Raw genomic sequence first — 22,085 nt, forward strand, 5'->3', positions numbered from 1 at the left:
CAAGCCCAAGCTCTGAGCCACGCTACTTCTCTGTAATCGTAATGTAATTCATAGTAATCGTTTAACAAATACCATAATTGTTATTACCAGTTCCCTGGCTGGCTGGCCCCCTGGCCGGTTGGGCTACCTGATCGCGGCGCTGATCGCCCAATTCCATTTATTTTATTTTATTTTATTTTGTTAATATGTTTGGTTTTGTTCTCTGTCTCCCCATTTTAGGCTGTGAGCCCACTGTTGGGTAGGAACTGTCTCTATATGTTGTCAACTTGGACTTCCCAAGCGCTTAGTACAGTGCTCTGCACACAGTAAGCGCTCAATAAATACAATTGATTGATTGATTGATTGATTGATTGTGCCCCCCGCCCTCAAGGACTCCAACATGGTCATCGCAACGGAACCTTTCCGGGCCTGTCTCGTGGTGGGGCTCACCCCAAATCCCACTGCCTCAAAACAAAAACAAAACAAAACAAAAAAAAAAACCGGTCCATGGACACATTTCCAATAGGTTTAATTTTTTTTTTTTTGGTTGCTTCCAGTTTTGGAAACACCTGGCAAGTTGTAAAATGATTTACGAAGTGAAAGTGTTAAATGAGGCCACCAGCTGGAGGACTGACAGAGCCTTATGAGTTTTATTAGGTGCCCTATTATGGAAAATAAACTTTAATCCGACCATAAAAACGAAATCTGAAAAACATATTTGCCCTTGTAGTCTGAAACACTGCAGCATTCTTGTTAGAGGTTACACCTTTAAAGGGATTAGTTTTATTGAGAGAGACACAATACACCAGCAGGACTTTGATACGGACCCCATGAATAGTTCGCCTATATCCCGCTCAATGAATTCCCCCCTGCCGCGAACACACACACACAACATTCACACAAACACACTCACAGAACAACACACTCCATATGTAATCGCACACGTACACGCACTCGCACAGACGTTTCCATCTGCACTTGCCCACAAAGGGCCCCATACACAATCAACACACACACACACACACACACAAAGCACACAGTCCTCCATACACACACACACACACACACACACACACACTCACCACAAGGGCTCACACATAGACACTTCATGCTGCTTTATGGGAAGCAGCGTGGCTCAATGGAAAGAACCCGGGCTTGGGAGTCAAAGGACATGGGTTCTAATCCTGCCTCCGCCACCTGTCTGCTTTATGACCTTGGGCAAGCCACTTAACTTCTCTGTGCCTCTGTTACCTCATCTGTAAAATACGGATGAAGACTGTGAGCCCCACGTGGGACAACCCGATTACTTTGTATTTACCCCAGCGCTTAGAACAGTGCTTTGCACATAGTAAGCACTTAATAAATGCCATTATTATTATTATTATTACCAACCCATCTACACCATCTATAACAGTGGTGGTGAGGGAAGCGGGTTGTTGCAGGGCTCCATCCATCAATGATATTTACTGAGAAGCAGTGTGGCTCACATAACACATAGCATCATTATTATTATTAGATACAGTCACACCCACCCCGTCTCTTCCTCTAGCAACCGGTCTACAGCGTGGCTCGGTGGAAAGAACACGGGCTTTGGAGTCAGAGGTCATGGGTTCAAATCCCGGCTCTGCCACATGTCTGCTGTGTGACCTTAGGCAAGTCACTTAACTTCTCTAAGCCTCAGTTACCTCATCTGTAAAATGGGGATTAAGACTGTGAGCCCCATGTGGGACAACCTGATCGCCTTGTATCCCACCAGCGCTTAGAACAGTGCTTTGCACATAGTAAGCGCTTAATAAATGCCATTATTATTATTACCAACCCATCTACACCATCTAGAACAGTGGTGGCGAGGGAAGTGGGTCGTTGCGGGGCTCCATCCATCAATGATATTTACTGAGAAGCAGCGTGGCTCAGCAGAAAGAGCCCTGGCTTGGGAGTCAGAGGCCATGGGTTCTAATCCTGCCTCCGCCACTAGTCAGCTGTGTGACTGTGGACAAGTCACTTCACTGGGCCTCAGTTACCTCATCTGTAAAATGGGGATTAAGACTGTGAGCCCCACATGGGACAACTGAGAGCCCTACTGAGAGCTCACCTCCTCCAGGAGGCCTTCCCAGACTGAGCCCCTTCCTTCCTCTCCTCCTCGTCCCCCTCTCCATCCCCCCATCTTACCTCCTTCCCTTCCCCACAGCACCTGTATATATGTTTGTACATATTTATTACTCTATTTATTTTACTTGTACACGTCTATTTAGACTGTGAGCCCACTGTTGGGTAGGGACTGTCTCTATATGTTGCCAATTTGTACTTCCCAAGCGCTTAGTACAGTGCTCTGCACATAGTAAGCGCTCAGTAAATACGACTGATGATGATGATCTATTCTATTTATTTTATTTTGTTAATATGTTTGGCTTTGTTGTCTGTCTCCCCCTTCTAGACTGTGAGCCCACTGTTGGGTAGGGACCGTCTCTATGTGTTGCCAACTTGTACTTCCCAAGCGCTTAGTACAGTGCTCTGCACACAGTAAGCGCTCAATAAATACGATTGATTGATTGATTGACAACCTGATCAGCTTGTTTCCCCCCGCCAGCGCTTAGAACAGTGCTTCGCACACAGTAAGCGCTCAATAAATACGATTAATGATTGATCGACAACCTGATCACCTTGTTTTCCCCCGCCAGCGCTTAGAACAGTGCTTCGCACATAGTAAGCGCTTAACAAATGCCATCGTCATTATTGTTACTGAGCGTTTCCCATAAGGCAGAGCACTGTACTAAGCGCTTGGGAGAGGGCCATACCTCGCTCTCGCCTGTCCCGCCATCGACCCCCGGCCCACGTCATCCCCCGGGCCTGGAATGCCCTCCCTCTGCCCATCCGCCAAGCTAGCTCTCTTCCTCCCTTCAAGGCCCCGCTGAGAGCTCACCTCCTCCAGGAGGCCTTCCCAGACTGAGCCCCTTCCTTCCTCTCCCCCTCGTCCCCCTCTCCATCCCCCCCATCTTACCTCCTTCCCTTCCCCACAGCACCTGTATATATGTATATATGTTTGTACATATTTTTTTACTCTATTTATTTATTTATTTTATTTGTACATATCTATTCTATTTATTTTATTTTGTCAGTATGTTTGGTTTTGTTCTCTGTCTCCCCCTTTTAGACTGTGAGCCCACTGTTGGGTAGGGACTGTCTCTATACGTTGCCAATTTGTACTTCCTAAGCGCTTAGTACAGTGCTCTGCACATAGTAAGCGCTCAATAAATACGATTGATGATGATGATGCAGCAGAATGGGCCTGCACGTTCCTCGCGAACGCACCTGGGGACGGAACCGGATTCCCAGGCTCGAATGGTTTAATAGGCCCCAGCCCGCCGGCCGAGCCTTTGCGGGCGATGTGGTAACCCCAGGGAGCAACCACCGGCTTTGAGGATCGAATTACAAACGGAAAGACACAAATCACTTCGGTGCAAGGAGAAGGAGGGACTCAGCCGGGAGGTAGGTTGCTGAAAACCCGTGACGCGAACTCTGTTGATTTTTTTTCCAACCGATCCTTTTAAGTTGAGGCGTGCCTGCCCGGGGGAGGGACCCGGCCCACTGGCATTTCCAAGTGGTGGAACTAATATGCCTTCGCCTTGTAAAAGTTTTTATACTTCACAGATTACATTTCGGATTAGCAACACCTGATGCTCTCCGTGGCTGGCGAATGTTTTCTCTATTATCAGTAATAACTCTCCTCTCCCTGCCTAGGACTAAGTTCCATGTATCGTCTGGGTCCAAATCTGTATAGAGGAGCGGGTTTTGTGTGTGTATTGTTGTTTTAATGGACTGTATTGTTTCCATTTGGGTGGAGGCTGCAGATTGGCTTCTACTCGACATAATGGGCTTTCGTTTTAGATGCTTCCGAAAACGTGTACCCTGCGCTGCACCAACACATACCCGCACTTCCACCACGTGCACACCTGAAAACACATAGACTCCACACATACATATGTTTGTACATTTTTTTTACTCTATTTATTTTATTTGTACATATCTATTCTATTTATTTTATTTTGTTAGTATGTTTGGTTTTGTTCTCTGCCTCACCCTTTTAGACTGTGAGCCCACTGTTGGGTAGGGACTGTCTCTATATGTTGCCAATTTGTACTTCCCAAGCGCTTAGTACAGTGCTCTGCACATAGTAAGCGCTCAATAAATACGATTGATGATGATGATGATGATACATACATACATACATACACGTAGATACATACATACACAAACACGGCCACTCCCACATATACAAACCCACATTCTACTACTAATCCATATCCGCACACATCTATACATTTCCACAAGTTTGTATAGCATGTATTTGTATTGACTATAGATATGCATATTCAGTATATGATGATGATGGTATTTGTTAAGCGCTTACTATGTGCCAAGCACTGTTCTAAGCACTGAAGGGGGGATACAAGGTAATCAGTTTGTCTCACATGGGGCTCACAGTCTTCACCCCCATTATACAGATGAGGTAACTGAGGCACAGAGAAGTTAACTGACTTGCCCAAAGTCACCCAGCTGACAAGTGGTGGGGTCAGGATTAGAACCCATGACCTCTGACTCCCAAGTCCGTGCTCTTTCCACTGAGCCATGCTGCTTACCACAGGAACATCCATGCATACACATATTCATTCATTCATTTAATCGTATTTATTGAGCACGTACTGTGTGCAGAGTACTGTACTAAGCGCTTACATAAATACCCGTAGACACACACCGTGTTCACACACCGCCTTCCAGAGAAGAGCATGTGTGATGCTTGTGAAAGTGACCTACTTATCAATCAATCAATCGTATTTATTGAGCACTTACTGTGTGCAGAGCACTGTACATTCTGAAAGAGAACACCCACAAAAGATCTCAGCTGTCCTTTGTCCCTTGGAGGTGGCAGCCATGGAGAAAGCTGGTGGGAGGGAATGGTTGTTGTTCTGACCACTGTCCTAGGTTACCTTGGCCAGGACTCATTCCCAGGGTTCATCTGGGAATGGCTGGCAAGGAGTCAGACAGGGGGATAATAATAATAATAATATTAATAATAATAATGGCATTTATTAAGCGCTTACTATGTGCAAAGCACTGTTCTAAGTGCTGGGGAGGTTACAAGGTGATCAGGTTGTCCCACGGGGGGCTCACAGTCTTAATCCCCATTTTACAGATGAGGGGACTGAGGCACAGAGAAGTTAAGTGACTTGCCCAAAGTCACCCAGCTGACAATTGGCAGAGCTGGGATTTGAACCCATGACCTCTGACTCCAAAACCCATGCTCTTTCCACTGAGCCATGCTGCTTCTCCTAATAATAATGGCATTTGTTAGGCACTTACTATGTGCAAAGCACTGTTCTAAGCCCTGGGAAGGATACAAGGAGATCAGGTTGTCCCACGGGGGGCTCACAGTCTTCATCCCCATTTTACAGATGAGGGAACTGAGGCCCAGGGAAGTGAAGTGACTTGCCCAAAGTCACCCCACTGACAAGCCGGGATTTGAACCCATGACCTCTGACTCCAAAGCCTGGGCTTTTTCCACTGAGCCACGCTGCTTCTCTCTAGGATAGGGGGCAGGGAGAGAGAAAGGCAAGAAGAGCCCACTGTTGGGTAGGGACCGTCTCTATATGTTGCCAACTTGTACTTCCCAAGCACTTGGTACAGTGTTCTGCACCCAGCAAGCGCTCAATAAATACTATTGATTAATTGATTGATTGAAGACAAGGAGGTAGGAAGGCTGGTGGCAGACAGGCAATGGAAGGCAGGGAGGAGGTAGAACCCAGGGAGGTGGGCAAGGAGCTAGGCAGGAAAGCTGGCAAGGAGGCAAGGACTCCATCCCCTCTAGCACCTCTCTAGGTGCTGGGAATCCCTGGGCCTAAGGGCTGGGCACTGACAGCAGAGGAGGGGGCCCACAGTGGACAGGTGGGATCTTGGACCACCATTTCAGCCTGGTAGGAAACCGAATCTTCATGGTCACAATTGCTAGGTAAGTAGTGCCAAAACTCCCCCCAAATGAATTCTGGAAGCCGGCTTCTTTATTTATTTTTGGTGCAGTGCATGCATTGTCCAGGTAAAAAGAGCAGCTTGACCTAGTGGATAGAGCACAGACCTGGGAGTCGGTTCTAATCCTGACTCCGTCACCTGTCTGCTGTGTGGCCTTGGGCAAGTCACTTAGCTTCTCTGTGCCTCAGTTACCTCATCTACAAAATGAGGATTGATGGTGCCCATGTGGGACAGGGATTGTGTCCAACCTGATTAGCTTGTACTTGCCCCAGGGCTTAAGTACAGTGCCTGGCACACAGTAAGTGCTCAATAATAATAACAATAGTGGCATTTATTAAACACTTACTATGTGCACAGCACTGTTCTAAGCGCTGGGGAGGTTACAAAGTGATCCAGTTGTCCCATGGGGGGCTCACAGTCTTAATCCCCATTTTACAGATGAGGTAACTTGAATATTATTCTATTTATTTATCTTGTACATATCTATTCTATTTATTTTATTTTTTTAGTATGTTTGGTTTTGTTCTCTGTCTCCCCCTTCTAGACTGTGAGCCCGCGGTTGGGTAGGGACTGTCTCTATGTGTTGCCGACTTGTACTTCCCAAGCGCTTGGTACAGTACTCTGCACACAGTAAACGCTCAATAAATACGATTGATTGATTGATTGAAGTGACTTGCCCAAAGTCACACAGCTGACAATTGGCAGAGCCGGGATTTGAACCTGTGACCGCTGACTCCAAAGCCCGGGCTCTTTCCACTGAGCCACGCTGCTTCTCAATACCATTAAAAGAAAGAAAGGTAATCTCATGAATTCCACAGTAGCAATTGACTATGTAGGCCTGGGCCTGCTGGGCTGGCTCTCCCCAAGGGACCCCCGGGTGGGGGGCGAGAGGGTGGTCCAGGCTTAGGCCCATCCCCCCCCTCTCCTGGGGGATCAGGCCAGGAAAGGAGCCGGGGGGCGAGGAGAGCCGGGCCTCGCCGTCACTCATTAGCTGCGATGAATTGTTCGCCGTGGCCTCGAGTGGGTGAGGATGAGCCAATGATTATATTTAAATTTGCTATAATTGATTTGAGGAAGAGCCGCCTGTGACAGGAACGAATTGATCATTAAATTTATTAGCGAGATAAATTCATGGCGATTAAGGGAGCTGGTGGTTGGCGTTTGTCCGGGGCCTGAGGCTCGGTCGCCCCCGCTGGGGATTTCCCCCGGCCCCCCCCCTCACTTCCCGCTGCCCCTGGCCACCCCTTTCCCCCCAGTCTCCGACGGTCGAGAAGGTGGCAGGGGCGGGGGCAATTCGGTTAGAAGTTAGGCCGTGTGGTTAGGGAATGGTCTGTTCTACTGTCCAGGAGGGAAGAGAGAAAGAGACTGTGTGTGTTTCTCCTTTCTGTCGGTGTCTCTTCCCCTGTCCGTCTCTACGTGGGACAACCTGATCACCTTGTAACCTCCTCAGCGCTTAGAACAGTGCTTTGCACATAGTAAGCACTTAATAAATGCCATCATTTTTATTATTACGCCTGTCTCTGTGCCTGTGTTTCTGCCCGTATATATATATATACCTGTATATATGTATATATGTTTGTACATATTTATTACTCTATTCATTTATTCATTTTACTTGTACATATCTATTCTATTTTATTTTGTTAGTACGTTTGGTTTTGTTCTCTGTCTCCCCCTTTTAGACTGTGAGCCCACTGTTGGGTAGGGACTGTCTCTATGTGCTGAAAACTTGTACTGCCCAAGCGCTTAGTACAGTGCTCTGCACACAGTAAGCGCTCAATAAATACGATGGATGATGATGAAGCCCGTCACTCCCCGGGGGGCTGAGCCCCCTGCCTCTCTGATAGCCAATTTCTCCCCAAGCACCTTTGGAGCCTGGCCCCTTCTCCTCCCCTTTCCCCTCTCTTTTCCCTCCGGGTCCCGGGGCGGTTGGGTTTTATGGACGGAGGCCGGAGTGATAATGAGTTGACAGGGAGCGTATTAATCTCGCCCCCGTCCTACAGCTAGAGAGCGGCTGGCTCGCCGGAGCTGCAATCACCGTAATGAAATGCCAGACCTTTCTCAGCTCGTTTATCAACTGGGAGAAGCAGAACCTGGGGCGGGGGGTAATCTCGGGCACCCCCAGGGCTCGGGAAAAAAAAATCCAGACCCGGCTTTGCCTCTTTCCTTCCTTGCCAGAAAGCAGAAGGAATAATAATAATGATAATATTGGTATTTATTAAGCGCTTACTATGTGCAAAGCACTGTTCTAAGCGCTGGGGAGGATACAAGGTGATCAGGTTGTCCCACGTGGGGCTCACAATCTTGATCCCCATTTTACAGATGAGGTAACTGAGGCACAGAGAAGTTAAGTGGCTTGCCCGAGGTCACACAGCTGACAAGTGACTGAGCGGGGATTCGAACCCATGACCTCTGACTCCCAAGCCCGCGCTCTTTTCACTGAGCCACGCTGCTTGACGCCTCAGCTGTCATTAATAATAATAATGTTGGCATTTTTTAAGCACTTACTATGTGCCAAGCACTGTTCTGAGCGCTGGGGGGGAATGCAAGGTAATCAAGGTTGTCCACGTGGGGCTCACAGTCTTAATCCCCATTTTACAGATGAGGGAACAGGCACAGAGAAGTTGTGACTTGCCCAAAGTCACACAGCTGACAGGCGGCGGAGTCGGGATTAGAACCCATTACTTCTGACTCCCAAGCCCGTGCTTTTTCCACTGAGCCATGCTGCTTCTCCCAATTCTGTGAACCCTGTGCCCTCCGCTTACCCATTCCCCCCATACCCCTTCTCCCGGTGGCGACCCTCTCCTGCCCCCAAAACTCTCGGGCCGCCCCGGCTGTTTTATGGCCTGCGAGAGTGGCGAAAGAGCAGGCTTGTTTGGTCTCTTTTTCATTTATTTATTTTTATTTTTAAATTCCCCCTTTCCTCCTCCATGTGCAGAGCAACGGTCCGCAGCCCTTCTTCAGCAGCCGCGTGATTGATGAGACCACTGCGGTGGTTTATTAATCCAAAGCCATTGCAGCTCCAGTGTGAAATGTTTCTGCAGTTTCTCTCTTTCTGCTCTTGTTGACTCGCCTGCACATTTGCACAGATGCGAGAGAGTCATTTATTCCCGTCCCACCATCAGCCTCACCCGAGCCGGAGGAGCCGCTCTGCGGGAAGACAAAGGCGAGGGGGAGGAAAGTGGGGGTGAAAAGGACAAGTTTCATTGGGATCCAAAGTCCAGTCAAGATACATCCCTAATAGAAGCGTTATGGGCCAAGAGTTTGGCAGTAGCTGAAGAAATCAGGAAATGAATCCGCCCTCAACTGCTAGTCAGGCACTGCTCATTTATAGATCAATGGTATTTATTGAGAGTTTACTGTGTGTAGAGCATTGTGCCAAGAGCTTAGGAAAAATATAATAGAGTTAGGAGACGCTACCCTACCCACAAGGAGCTAACACCTGAATGCTTGTAGAACCAGGTAGCTGGAGGAAACAAGAACTCGTTTAAAACCTCGGATAAGAAATAGGCTTAGCATGGACGAGGCGACCAAGCGGATTTAACCCCTGGCTCGAGCCTCTGAGATCGTAGCAGAAAAGCTTCGAATTTGGCAACCCGATCTCAAGTTTCTTGTGCCCCTTTCGAATGACTTTTGCGCCTGGAAAATTCAAGCCCCACCCGAGCTTTGAAGTTTCCTCCGAGAGTCCTTGTGGCCCAGGTAAGAGCTGCGATCCGGACCCCTTCTGCTGTCCTGTTAATTTCTGTCCCCCATCTCCACTACACCAACAGATCGCAAAATGGGGCGGCATAGGGGAAGAAAACACACCTGAATAAAGGTCCCTCATCTGTTACTTCCAAACAAAAACAAAACCAGCCAACACCCACAACCCCGGCAAAAAAAAAAAAGCCAAAGAGATCTTCACTGTAATCCAGTACAAAACCAATTTATTTTACATTCCATCACGGTGATGGGAGAAGCTAAATAATAATTTAGCATGCATAAGTAGAGGTATCTTTTTATAAATACAATATACAAAAATAAAGACAGTACAGTCTTGAAATTTCCAGCAGTTCGAACGTTCATGACATAAACAGTTTTTGGAGATATATAAGAAGCATGAAACATTTCTCCCCCATACTCAGCGAAAGAACAGTGTTTCCAGAGGAAGTTTCAAGTTTAAAATGTCACTTAACACTGTGTTCGTGGTAAATCTTCATGGGGCGGAAAGGGGGAAGGGATTTCCCGTTGTTTCCGGAATCCCAACATCCTCCCCTCCCCCACCGAGAAAATTAAATGAAAATTTTAAACCGAATAACAATCAAAAAGAAAACAGGCTCGGGTTTAAACAGGCTTCCTTCCTCCCATCTTTCCTTTCCCCGGCCGGTAGGATGCTGAGAAATCCACAGAGGCGAAGCGGCCAGGGCTTTTTGGGTGGCCGGAACCCAGCGGATGGTCAGTCGAAGGCTGCGGCCCCTACGCCAGGGAGACCCTCTTTTGGGGTCTCGATGAGACCCCTGATGTGAAACCCTTAACTGGCTTGGGGGAGCAGGGAAGGGGCCATATAAGAGGGGCTTCTACCGCCTACTGTGCTCAGGACCTGACAGGGGCGGAGTGCGGCCTGGAGCTCAGCAGGTGGCCAGGGCAGAGCGTGGAGGACGCCCCCCGCCCCGAGCCCCCCCCCCAGCAGGCTAAGAGGGGTGCTCACTGAGGAGGGGGCTGGTGCCCGGGACCCCCGGGGCCTCCCGCTCTCGTGTGGGGCGTCTCTTCCTCCGAGGAGCAGTCGGATGAATGAGCATTGCTGTTGTTGTTGTAGGAGAAATGCCCTTCCTCGTCCTCCTCGTCGTCGTCCTCTTCTTCCTCCCTGTCACTGTCCCTCAAGTCCCGCAAGCGTCGGCTGCCGCTCTTCTCGGGAGGCAGCAGCATTTCCTCCTCTTCCTCCTCCTCCTCCTGGAGGTCCTCCTTCTCCTCCCCCGCGCCGCCGCCGCCTTTCCCCCCGCTCTTTTGCTTCTCGGCTTCCTGCGCCGCCTGCTCCTTGGCCTTTTTGCTCCGCTTCCATTTCATCCGACGATTCTGGAACCAGATTTTCACCTGCGGGGTTCACGGGGAAAAATCGGCGTTAGAGACTCACGCCCCAACCGTGCTTTTTAGTGCCCTTCGGCAATCTGCCACTCCAGTAGGATCTGGAATGACTCTGCCCCTCTTCCTCCCTTCCAGACCTCCACTAGTGTAATCCAGGCCCACATTCCCGTCCGTCGCCCCCACCCCCGAGACACACACACACACGCTTCTCCTGCATGCCAGACTCCACTGGAGTCCGTGCTTGCTCCTTATTATTATTATGGTATTTGTTAAGCGCTTACTATGTGCTAAGCACTGTTCTAAGCACTGGGGTAGATACAAGGTAATCAGTTCATCCCACTTGGGGCTCAGAGTTTTAATCCCCATTTTACAGATGAGGTAACTGAAGCACATATTTATTTGTACATATTTACTACTCTATTTTACTTGTGCATATCTGTTCTATTTATTTAATTTGGTTAGTATGTTTGGTTTTGTTCTCTGTCTCCCCCTTTTAGACTGTGAGCCCACTGTTGGGTAGGGATTGTCTCTATATGTTGCCAACTTGTACTTCCCAAGCGCTTAATACAGTGCTCTGCACACAGTAAGCATTCAATAAATATGATTGATTGATTTATTGAAGCACAGAGAAGTTAAGTGGCTTGCCCAAGGTCACACAGCAGACAAGTGGCAGAGCCGGGATTAGCACGCATGTCCTCAGACTCCCAAATCCGGGCTCTTTCCACTAAGTCACGCTGGTACCGCAATTCAGATCTCCCTAACCCCGCCCCCCCCCGCCCCCAGTCCGCGATTGATAGGGATTGCAACCAGGCCTAACCCTGGCTGCAGCCCTCTGCGTATTTATTGAGCACTTACTGTGTGCAGAGCACTGTACTAAGCACTTAGTACATAGGGATAGGGATTGCAACCGTGCCTAACCCTGGCTGCAGCCCACTGCAGCCCTCTGCAGCGTTGTCTCTGGTCCTCCCCGGCCTCCAGACTCCCCTGACCTCAAGTGACTTCAATTCTCTCTTGCCACCTGCCAGGAACCAAGGCAGGCACAGATGCTGAAGAACTAACCACTCCAAGGTTCTTAAGAGCGGCCACCACCTTCTCCTTTCATTGGTTCAACCGTACTTATTGAGCGCTTACTGTGTGCAGAGCACTGTACTAATTCGGCAACAGATAGAGACAATCCCTCCCTAACAACGGGCTCCTCCTTCCCTCATTGCCCCATCCTCAGGAATCCCCAGGGGAATCCCTGGGGAGCTGGGCAAACCCTCTGGGCCACAGTGGGGAGCCATGCACGGTTAATCTGCTTTGCAGGGAGAAGGGACAGGGAGTCAAATAATTTTTCTTCTTCCCTAGATCACTGGGCAATTCCAGATATTTGTGTGTGTGCAGCTGCACCTGCACAGGGGTTGTATGAGGGTGAGTTTCGGCCAGTTGGAGGTGGGAGGTTTACAAAGGGTGGGAGGCTATGAAGCAGAGAAACCTTCCTCTCCTTGTAGACTGTGTAGATTCCCTCCCCCTGCCCATCCACCAAGCTAGCTCTCTTCCTCCCTTCAAGGCCCTACTGAGAGCTCACCTCCTCCAGGAGGCCTTCCCAGACTGAGCCCCTTCCTTCCTCTCCCCCTCATCCCCCTCTCCATCCCCCTCATCTAACCTCCTTCCCTTCCCCACGGCAGCTGTATATATGTTTGTACATATTTATTACTCTATTTATTTAACTTGTACATATCTATTCTATTTATTTTATTCTGATAGTATGTTTAGTTTTGTTCTCTGCCTCCCGCTTTTAGACTGTGAGCCCACTGTTGGGTAGGGACTGTCTCTATACGTTGCCAACTTGTACTTCCCAAGCGCTTAGTACAGTGCTCTGCACACAGTAAGCACTCAATTAATACGATTGATTGATTGTGTGTGTGTGTGTGTGTTTCAGGAGGGAGGGCTCGGAGCAATTGGGGGTGGGGAGGGGGGGCGAGGGGTTTCCTTCTAGAGGATAGGAATGAAGGGGGCGGAGAGTCAGGGGAGAGGAGGAAAAAAAGCGTTAAAGCAGAAATACCTGGGTCTCGGTGAGCATGAGCGAAGTCGCTACTTCGAAGCGCTTGGGCCGGGACAGGTATTTGTTGAGTTTGAACTGGTGTTCGAGCTCCAGCAGCTGCTGGCTGGTGAAGGCGGTGCGGGGCCGCCGGCATTTCCCCAGCAGGTTGGACTGCGCCTGGGCTGCGGAGACACGAGGGGAGACAGGCGGTGGGCCGGGGGCCCGCTGGAAATAGTAGCCTCCTACTCTAGCCTCAGTCTACCTCCCCAGCCACCGGATAAAGTGAAAAGCGGTTTGCATGCAAGGGTCAGTATCTCTCCCGAAGCCTCAGTATCTCTGCGCGGGGCCACCTGACCCGGGCGTGAACCGCAGGAGGAGGCGAGGCCCGACAGAGCCGGGCTGGTGGGCCACAGTGGGCGATAGAAAAGACCGGGAGGGGGCCAGTTTGGAGTCACCTGCCCCCCGCCCCAATCTCTGAAGGGTCTCGACCCCTACAATGTCCGCATAGACCCGCAATACACGTCCCGGTGGCCACGGAAGTTTTGGATCCCAGACCGCTTCCCTTTTAGATTGCGAGCCTCCCGAGTCTAATTCCAAACTGTGTTTTCTTCCCCCGCACTTAATACACCACTCTGCACCCAGTAAGCACTTAATAAATACCATCACTTCTACTAACCCAACCAGGCCCGAGTCCCGGGGTCACGGGGGTCAGATCACCCACCTCTCTCCCACAGAAGAAACAAAATCCCCCCCACCCCGTCCTCCTACCTCCGCGTTTGGAGGGTAACGTGGGGAGGGGAAAATAAAAGCGTTTCAGTCGTTCTCCCTGCCCCTCGGAGGTATCCGAAGGCCCCTTTAGGCCAACGACTCATTACGCAAATTAGAGACTGGGCGCGCTGGCTTCATCTGGCTAATGTGCAATCCGAGATGGTGGCCGCGGCCCTATCTGCATAATTTCAAACAGTTGCATCACAGGGAGTTTTATGACCTCAAAAATGAGACTCCCCTTGATTTCCCGGGCGTCTAACGAGTGCCAGACAATGAAGACGGAGAAAGAGCGAGAGAGAAAGAAAGGAAGAGAAGCAGAGAAAAGGAAAAGCACCGGGCTCCTGGATGGATGAGCTCAGCCTCCCGGGGGAAGGGCAATTTGCTTTAGCTACAAGTCCCCGCCCCCCGCTTTAGGGAAACAAGGCTCGGAATTCCCAGCCCGGCCGTCCATTAAGAAACTTTAATTAAAATAGAGGCCACGACGCGACCCCTCCGGGAATTGCAGCCCAGCAGGGCGGAGGGGGGCCGAGGCGGAGAAGCTACTCAAGGTAAACGAACTAGGGCCCGTCCCGCAGAAGACACCCGTTCCATCATATTCAGGTCCTGACGATTATTTATCATCGTTATTCGTTGAGTTGGAGCCTCCGGTAATTGGAAGGGCAGGCTCGCTCGGGGCAGAGACACCAATCCCCATCACCATCCGGTGGATTGACCTCTGGGGAGGAGCTCCCGTGACTCCCCGGATCTGTTTTTAGACGCCCTTCGAAATAGGGGCGAACCACGCCGATGACTTGATTTTGGGGGAAAAGTTACTTGTTGATTTTAGGGAGTCATCCGGGCATAATGAGAGAGAAGGGCGGCCGGAGGGATGAGAAATGGCCAGAAAACTGCAGGGCAGGTGGAGAGCGACGGGGGGCCCTCGCACCACGGTTTCACACCGAAATCTACCTGGATTTCGAGGAAGACTAGAATCTGCCCAGCTGCGGTAGCAAAAGCCTCCCATTCGGGCAGATGGTTCGTAAAATTAAAAATCTAAAGGGATAAATATCCCCGTCTGGGGGGAAACATGGGCTCCCACAACTCTGGACGGGGGTTGCTTTTTTCCTCCCCTTTTTATGACATAAATAAAAAGGTTTTGCCTTGATCATTTGACCAGGTCGATCAGTTGAGCTGGGATTTTGGCCCTAACTGATCGGGGAAATTGCAGTCACTAACGAGTTTGCAGGCTGCTGAAACATGCAGAACCAGTTCTAGAGTCATTTCTGCATCTTTCTTTTGCTTCCGAAAATGCACATGCAAACACACACACACACACACACACACACCACCACCACCACCACCACCCCCAACTCCCTCTCAACCCCAACTGGGATGCGGAAAGGGGAGGGGGAATGGAAGGAGAGGAAGAGGAGAATGCAATTACTACCTAGTTTGGAACTAACCTGCTAAAATAGCCAGAAGGGGTAAAAAAAGGAAGAAAAAAAGAGAGACCAGTGTCCGGTGAACAAACAGAAACCCGCCTGGTATTTTCTCACTGGGCTGTGATTTTCCAACCCTCCTATTACCACTGCCCTGGTCACTGCGACTCGCTGTCAAAGACTCACAATTCTGACAGGTCTTTCTTTAATTGTTCACGCTTCCTCCCCTGCCTACGAAACCACTGAGAAGGAAAACAATATACCCGTTTTGTTTGGGTCAGCAGATACTAATATATATATATATATATATATATATATATATATAATTACAAATATATATATGTTTTACAGAAAGAGAGAGAGGCAGAGAGAGAGAAGGACAGACATCCCTGAATTCTCTGCTGGCCTGATGCTGGGAAATCTACACCTACATCCAGGGCGATGGGGATCCAGAGGGCTCTGTAATCGTCCCCAGAGTAGTAGCAGTCCCTAAGCCCTTGACCATCACTGAAAAACCAGGCCCCGGCGCAATTCCCGGGGGAGGGGCCGGCCTAGCAGCCCGGGAAGGCATGTTTTTGGTTTTTTTTTTTCTTGCGGGCTCAGGCCTGCCTGTATCTGGAGCGTTTTGGTAAGAAAACGTGGCTAGAGAAATGCGATCTTGTAGGGGTTTCCCCCCGCCCAACCACAAGCCCAGGGCAGGCCGCGGGTCCAGTTATTGCGGAGATGGGTCACGGGGAAACGCCGTTTCCATCTCGTGACAAAAGACGCATCGGCCCCGACCAGGCCAAACGCTACACCCCGTCTCCATCCGTGCAGATCCGCACGGTATCGTCCGGCAGGGAGGAAGAGGTTTAGGGACCCCGCGTCTCCCACATCCCCCCGACACTGCCGCCTCTGCAGGGTCCCTCCCTCTGCCCAAAGGGTGGGGGCCACAGGGGACGCACACTGGATCCTGCACCATGGCTGACACCTCCTTTTCCCCGAAATACTATCACCCGGATGGATGCAATTGAGGTGGGTGAGATTTTGATTAGTGGTGCCTTTATCTTTCTCCATCTACTCTCCCCTTCCCATTAGGAGAAATAAAAAAGATGGTGAAGGGGAAGGTGGCTAATAATTCGATCTTTTGTTTTGTTTTTAGACTGTGAGCCCACTGTTGGGTAGGAACCCTCTCTATATGTTGCCAACTTGTACTTCCCAAGCGCTTAGTACAGTGCTCTGCACACAGTAAGCGCTCAATAAATACGATTGATTGATTGTCTTCCCCCTTCTAGACTGTGAGCCCGTTGTTAGGTAGGGAGCGTCTCTCTATGTTGCCGACTTGGACTTCCCAAGCGCTTAGTCCAGTGCTCTGCACACACAGTAGTAAGCACTCAATAAATACGACTGAGTGAATGATACATCCCTTCCCCTCCTTCTCCCCACCCAATCTCCCCCACCTGCGGCCTTTTCCTCTGGGCGCCAGGGCTTGGAAGGCTGATTCATTCATTTAACCGTATTTATTGAGCGCTTACTGTGTGCAGAGCACTGGACTAAGCGCTTGGGAGTAAGAGAAGCAGCGTGGCTCGGTGGAAAGGGCACGGGCTTGGGAGTCAGAGGTCATGGGTTCAAATCCCAGACTAAGCCCCCTCTTTCCTCTCCCCCTCCTCCCCATCCCCCGCCTTACCTCCTTTCCCACCCCACAGCACCTGTATATATGTATATATGTTTGTACATATTTACTACTCTATTGATTTTACTTGTACATATTTATCCTATTTTATTTTGTTAATATGTTTTGTTTTGTTGTCTGTCTCCCCCTTCTAGATTGTGAGCCTGCTGTTCGGTAGGGTCCGTCTCTATATGTTGCCAACTTGTACTTTCCAAGCGCTTAGTACAGTGCTCTGCACACAGTAAGCGCTCAATAAATACGATTGAATGAATGAATGAATCCCGGCTCTGCCACTTGTCAGCTGTGGGACCTTGGGCAAGTTACTTAACTTCTCTGTGCCTCAGTGACCTCCTCTGTAAAATGGGGGTGAAGACTGTGAGCCCCACGTGGGACAACCTGATCACCTTGTATCCTCCCCAGAGCTCAGAACAGTGCTTTGCACGTAGAAAGCGCTTAACAAATGCCATCATCGTTATTATTAAGTGCAACCTATAGAGACGGTCCGTACCTACAACAACGGGCTCACAGTCTGGAAGGGGAGCACGAAGGGGGGCACGAGTCTTCTGGACCGTGAGCCCGCTGTTGGGTAAGGACTGTCTCTATATGTTGCCAACTTGGACTTCCCAAGCGCTTAGTACAGTGCTCTGCACACAGTAAGCGCTCAATAAATACGATTGAATGGATAAATGTTGTCAACTTGTACTTCCCAAGCGCTTAGTACAGTGCTCTGCACACGGTAAGCGCTCAATAAATACGATTGAATGAATGAATGAGCCAGTTAATAATAATAATAATGATGGCATTTTAGTAAGTGCTTACTATGTGCAAAGCACAGTTCTAAGCGCTGGGGAGGTTACAAGGTGATCGGGTGGTTCCACGGGGGGTTCACAGTCTTAATCCCCATTTGACAGAGGAGGTAACTGAGGCACCGAGAAGTAACTTGCCCAAAGTCACCCAGCTGAGAATTGGCAGAGCCAGGACCTCCTTCCCTTCCCCACAGCACCTGTATATATGTATATATGTTTGTACGTATTTATTACTCTACTTATTTTACTTGTACATATCTATTCTATTTATTTTATTTTGTTGTTAATATATTTGGTCTTGTCCTCTGTCTCCCCCTTCTAGACTGTGAGCCCACTGTTGGGTAGGGACTGTCTCTATATGTTGCCAACTTGTACTTCCCAATCGCTTAGTACAGTGCTCTGCACACAGTAAGCACTCAATAAATACGATTGATTGATTGGAACCCAGGACCTGTAAAACGGGGATGAAGACTGTGAGCCCCCCGGGGGACAACCCGATCACCTTGTAATCTCCCCAGCGCTTAGAACTCTCTATATACCAGTCTCTATATGTTGCCAACTTGTACTTCCCAAGCGCTTAGTCCGGTGCTCTGCACACAGTAAGCGCTCAATAAATACGATTGATTTTTTTATTTGATTATTTTATTTTGTTCGTATGTTTGGTTTTGTTCTCTGTCTCCCCCTTTTAGACTGTGAGCCCACTGTTGGGTAGGGACTGCATATGTTGCCAACTTGGACTTCCCAAGCGCTTAGTCCAGTGATCTGCCCACGGTAAGCGCTCAATAAATACGATTGATGATGATGATGATTGATCTGCACCGAGTAAGCGCTTAATAAATGCTATCATTATTATCATTACGATCTCTGACTCCAAAGACCCCGCGCTCTTTCCACTGAGCCAGGCCGCAGTTGTCAGACAGTTGTCCCTCCCTCCCCGGGCCGGGCTACTCATCATCAATCGTATTTATTGAGCGCTTACTATGTGCAGAGCACTGTACTAAGCGCTTGGGAAGTACAAATTGGCAACACATAGAGATAGTCCCTACCCAACAGCGGGCTCACAGTCTAAAAAGGGGAGACAGAGAACAAAACCGAACAAATAAAATAAATAGAATATGTACAAGTAAAATAGAGTAATCATCATCATCATCATCAGTCGTATTTATTGAGCGCTTACTATGTGCAGAGCACTGTACTAAGCGCTTGAGAAGTGCAAATTGGCAACATCTAGAGACAGTCCCTACCCAAAAGCGGGCTCACAGTTTAAAAGGGGGAGACAGAGAACAAAACCAAACATACTAACAGAATAAAGTAAATAGAATAGATATGCACAAGTAAAATAAATAAATAATCATCATCATCATCATCAATCGTATTTATTGAACGCTTACTATGTGCAGAGCACTGTACTAAGCGCTCGGGAAGTACAAATTGGCAACACACAGAGACAGTCCCTACCCAACAGCGGGCTCACAGTCTAAAAGGGGGAGACAGAGAACAGAACCAAACATACCAACAAAATAAAATAAATAGAATAGATATGTACAAGTAAAATAAATAAATAGAGTAATCATCACCATCATCTAAGCGCTTGGGAAGTACAAACTGGCAACACATAGAGACAGTCCCTACCCAACAGCGGGCTCACAGTCTAAAAGGGGGAGACAGAGAACGAAACCAAACATACCAACAAAATAAAATGAATAGAATAGATATGTACAAGTAAAATAAATAGAGTAATCATCATCATCATCAATCGTATTTATTGAGCGCTTACTATGTGCAGAGCACTGTACTAAGCGCTTGGGAAGTGCAAATTGGCAACAGCTAGAGACAGTCCCTACCCAACAGCGGGCTCACAGTCTAAAAGGGGGAGACAGAGGACAAAACCAAACATACTAACAAAATAAAATGAATAGAATAGATATGTATAAGTAAAATAAATAAATAGAGTAATCATCACCATCATCTAAGCGCTTGGGAAGTACAAACTGGCAACACATAGAGACAGTCCCTACCCAACAGCGGGCTCACAGTCTAAAAGGGGGAGACAGAGAACAAAACCAAACATACCAACAAAATAAAATGAATAGAATAGATATGTACAAGTAAAATAGAGTAATCATCATCATCATCAATCGTATTTATTGAGCGCTTACTATGTGCAAAGCACTGTACTAAGCGCTTGGGAAGTACAAACTGGCAACACATAGAAACAGTCCCTACCCAACAGCGGGCTCACAGTCTAAAAGGGGGAGACAGAGGACAAAACCAAACATACTAACAAAATAAAATAAATAGAATAGATAAATACAAGTAAAATAAATAAACAGAGTAATTATCATCATCTAAGCTCTTGGGAAGTACAAACTGGCAACACATAGAGACAGTCCCTACCCAACAGCGGGCTCACAGCCTAAAAGGGGGAGACAGAGAACAAAACCAAACATACTAACAAAATAAAATAAATAGAATAGATATCATCATCATCATCAATCGTATTTATTGAGCGCTTACTATGTGCAGAGCACTGTACTAAGCGCTTGGGAAGTACAAATTGGCAACATCTAGAGACAGTCCCTACCCAACAGCGGGCTCACAGTCTAAAAGGGGGAGACAGAGAACAAAACCAAACATACTAACAAAATAAAATGAATAGAATAGATATGTATAAGTAAAATAAATAAATAGAGTAATCATCATCTAAGCGCTTGGGAAGTACAAACTGGCAACACATAGAGACAGTCCCTACCCAACAGCGGGCTCACAGTCTAAAAGGGGGAGACAGAGAACAAAACCAAACATACTAACAAAATAAAATAAATAGAATAGATAGGTACAAGTAAAATAGAGTAACAAATACGTACAAACATATATACAGGTGCTGTGGGGAAGGGAAGGAGGTAAGATGGGGGGATGGAGAGGGGGGCGAGGGGGAGAGGAAGGAAGGGGTTCAGTTTGGGCAGGCCTCCTCCCTCCCCGGGCCGGGCTACTCACAGTTGAAGTCGGGCATTTTGGGCAGGATCATGCCCGCGGTGGACGCCCTGAGCCACTGGTCCAGCTGGAAGGTGCCGGCGCCCAGCTTGATGGGGTCGGCGGGGTGAGCGGGGTGGGCTCCCTGCACTTGGGAGTAGGAGTAAGACAGGGCCGGGTGCTGGCCGGCCAGGGCGGCCGCCGCCGAGTAGCTGTACATGGGGGGCCCGTACAGGGCCGCCTGGGCGGGGAGGCCCCCGCCGCCCTGGCTCGGGTGCAGCCCCAGGATCATCCCTCCCGCCGCGGCCGCGGCGGCGGCTGCAGCGGCTGCAGCGGCGGCGGCTGCAGCGTTGCCCGGGTGATGGTGCGGATGGTGGCTGGGCGCGGGAGGGAAGCCCTGCTTGGGCACCAGCCCGCAGTGCGCCGCGACGATCCGCGGCGGGGACGGGCTGTCGGGGCGGGGGCAGTCCGGCCCCCCGGGGACCCGCTCCGACGGCTGCGGGCTGCCACCGCCACCCCCACCGGCAGCATTGGCGGCGGCCGCCGACAGGGAGGTGACCAGCGCCAGCGGCGAGGTCTGCGCCGCCGCCGCCGCCGCCGCTTTCGGCGGGTCGACCGCCAGCAGAGCGTCGATCCGGAAATTTTTAGATTTTTCCATCGGCTCCTGCGGGGACGGTGGCCGCCTCCAGGGTGGGGGGGGGGCGGTCCCTGTGGGCGTCTGCACGGCCGGGAAATCAATCCGGACCGACCACCATGGACCGGCCGGGGCCGAGGACTCCGGAGCGCCCGGCACCCGATCCCCGGGGGGAGACGCCGCCGCCGCCGCCGCCGCCAAATGTCGATGGAGCGATAGTAACTGCGCCCCGCCGCGCTACTCTTCTCACTTGAAGGCGCGGCGCGGGCGCCCATTGGCGGCCCGGGAGGGGGCGGGGCCTCGGAGGGGCGGGGAAACCGCAGGGGGCCGCTGTGATTGGTCGAGAGGCGCCCCTGTTACCAGTTCGGGGCGGGGCCACAGCCGATCCCGGACAGGCCACGCCCCCTTTCCCCCGCCCCGCCCCTGCAGGTTAGAGAAGGTGGAGGAGCGGCGTGGCTCGGTGGCGTTTATTCAGCGCTGGGGAGGTTACAAGGTGATCGCGTTGTCCCACGGGGGGCTCCCAGACTTCATCCCCATTTGACGGAGGAGGGGACTGAGGCCCAGAGAAGTTAAGGTGACTCGCCCAAAGTCACACAGCTAAGTGGCGGAGCCGGGATTTGAACCCATGACCTCCGACTCCAAAGCCCATGCTCCTTCCAGAGGAAGAAATAATAATAATGATGATGGCATTTATTAAGCTCTTACGATGTGCAAAGCGCCGGGGAGGTTGCAAGGTGATCGGGTTGTCCCA

General features: G+C 49.8%; 1 protein-coding gene across 1 annotated transcript; it reads right to left on the reverse strand.

Moving 5' to 3' along the window:
* Positions 1 to 10,683: 10,683 nt before the first annotated feature.
* MNX1 (motor neuron and pancreas homeobox 1) lies at positions 10,684 to 21,358 on the reverse strand. Its single transcript, XM_038755974.1, has 3 exons — positions 20,725 to 21,358; positions 13,106 to 13,266; positions 10,684 to 11,070 (listed from the first exon to the last, which is right to left on the reverse strand). Exons 1-3 carry the CDS (start codon positions 21,356 to 21,358, stop codon positions 10,684 to 10,686), a joined length of 1,182 nt encoding a protein of 393 aa, XP_038611902.1.
* Positions 21,359 to 22,085: the final 727 nt, after the last annotated feature.

This window comes from Tachyglossus aculeatus, chromosome 13 (genome assembly GCF_015852505.1).
Source record: "Tachyglossus aculeatus isolate mTacAcu1 chromosome 13, mTacAcu1.pri, whole genome shotgun sequence".
NCBI classification, from domain to species: domain Eukaryota; kingdom Metazoa; phylum Chordata; class Mammalia; order Monotremata; family Tachyglossidae; genus Tachyglossus; species Tachyglossus aculeatus.

Excerpts from the sequence above, each read along its gene's own strand:
- MNX1 (XM_038755974.1), bottom strand. The coding sequence starts at position 21,358 with ATGGAAAAATCTAAAAATTTCCGGATCGACGCTCTGCTGGCGGTCGAC. Across the intron at positions 13,267-20,724 it reads CAAAATGCCCGACTTCAACT|CCCAGGCGCAGTCCAACCTG; the intron begins GTGAGTAGCCCG and ends GTGTCTCCGCAG. Across the intron at positions 11,071-13,105 it reads TCATGCTCACCGAGACCCAG|GTGAAAATCTGGTTCCAGAA; the intron begins GTATTTCTGCTT and ends TGAACCCCGCAG.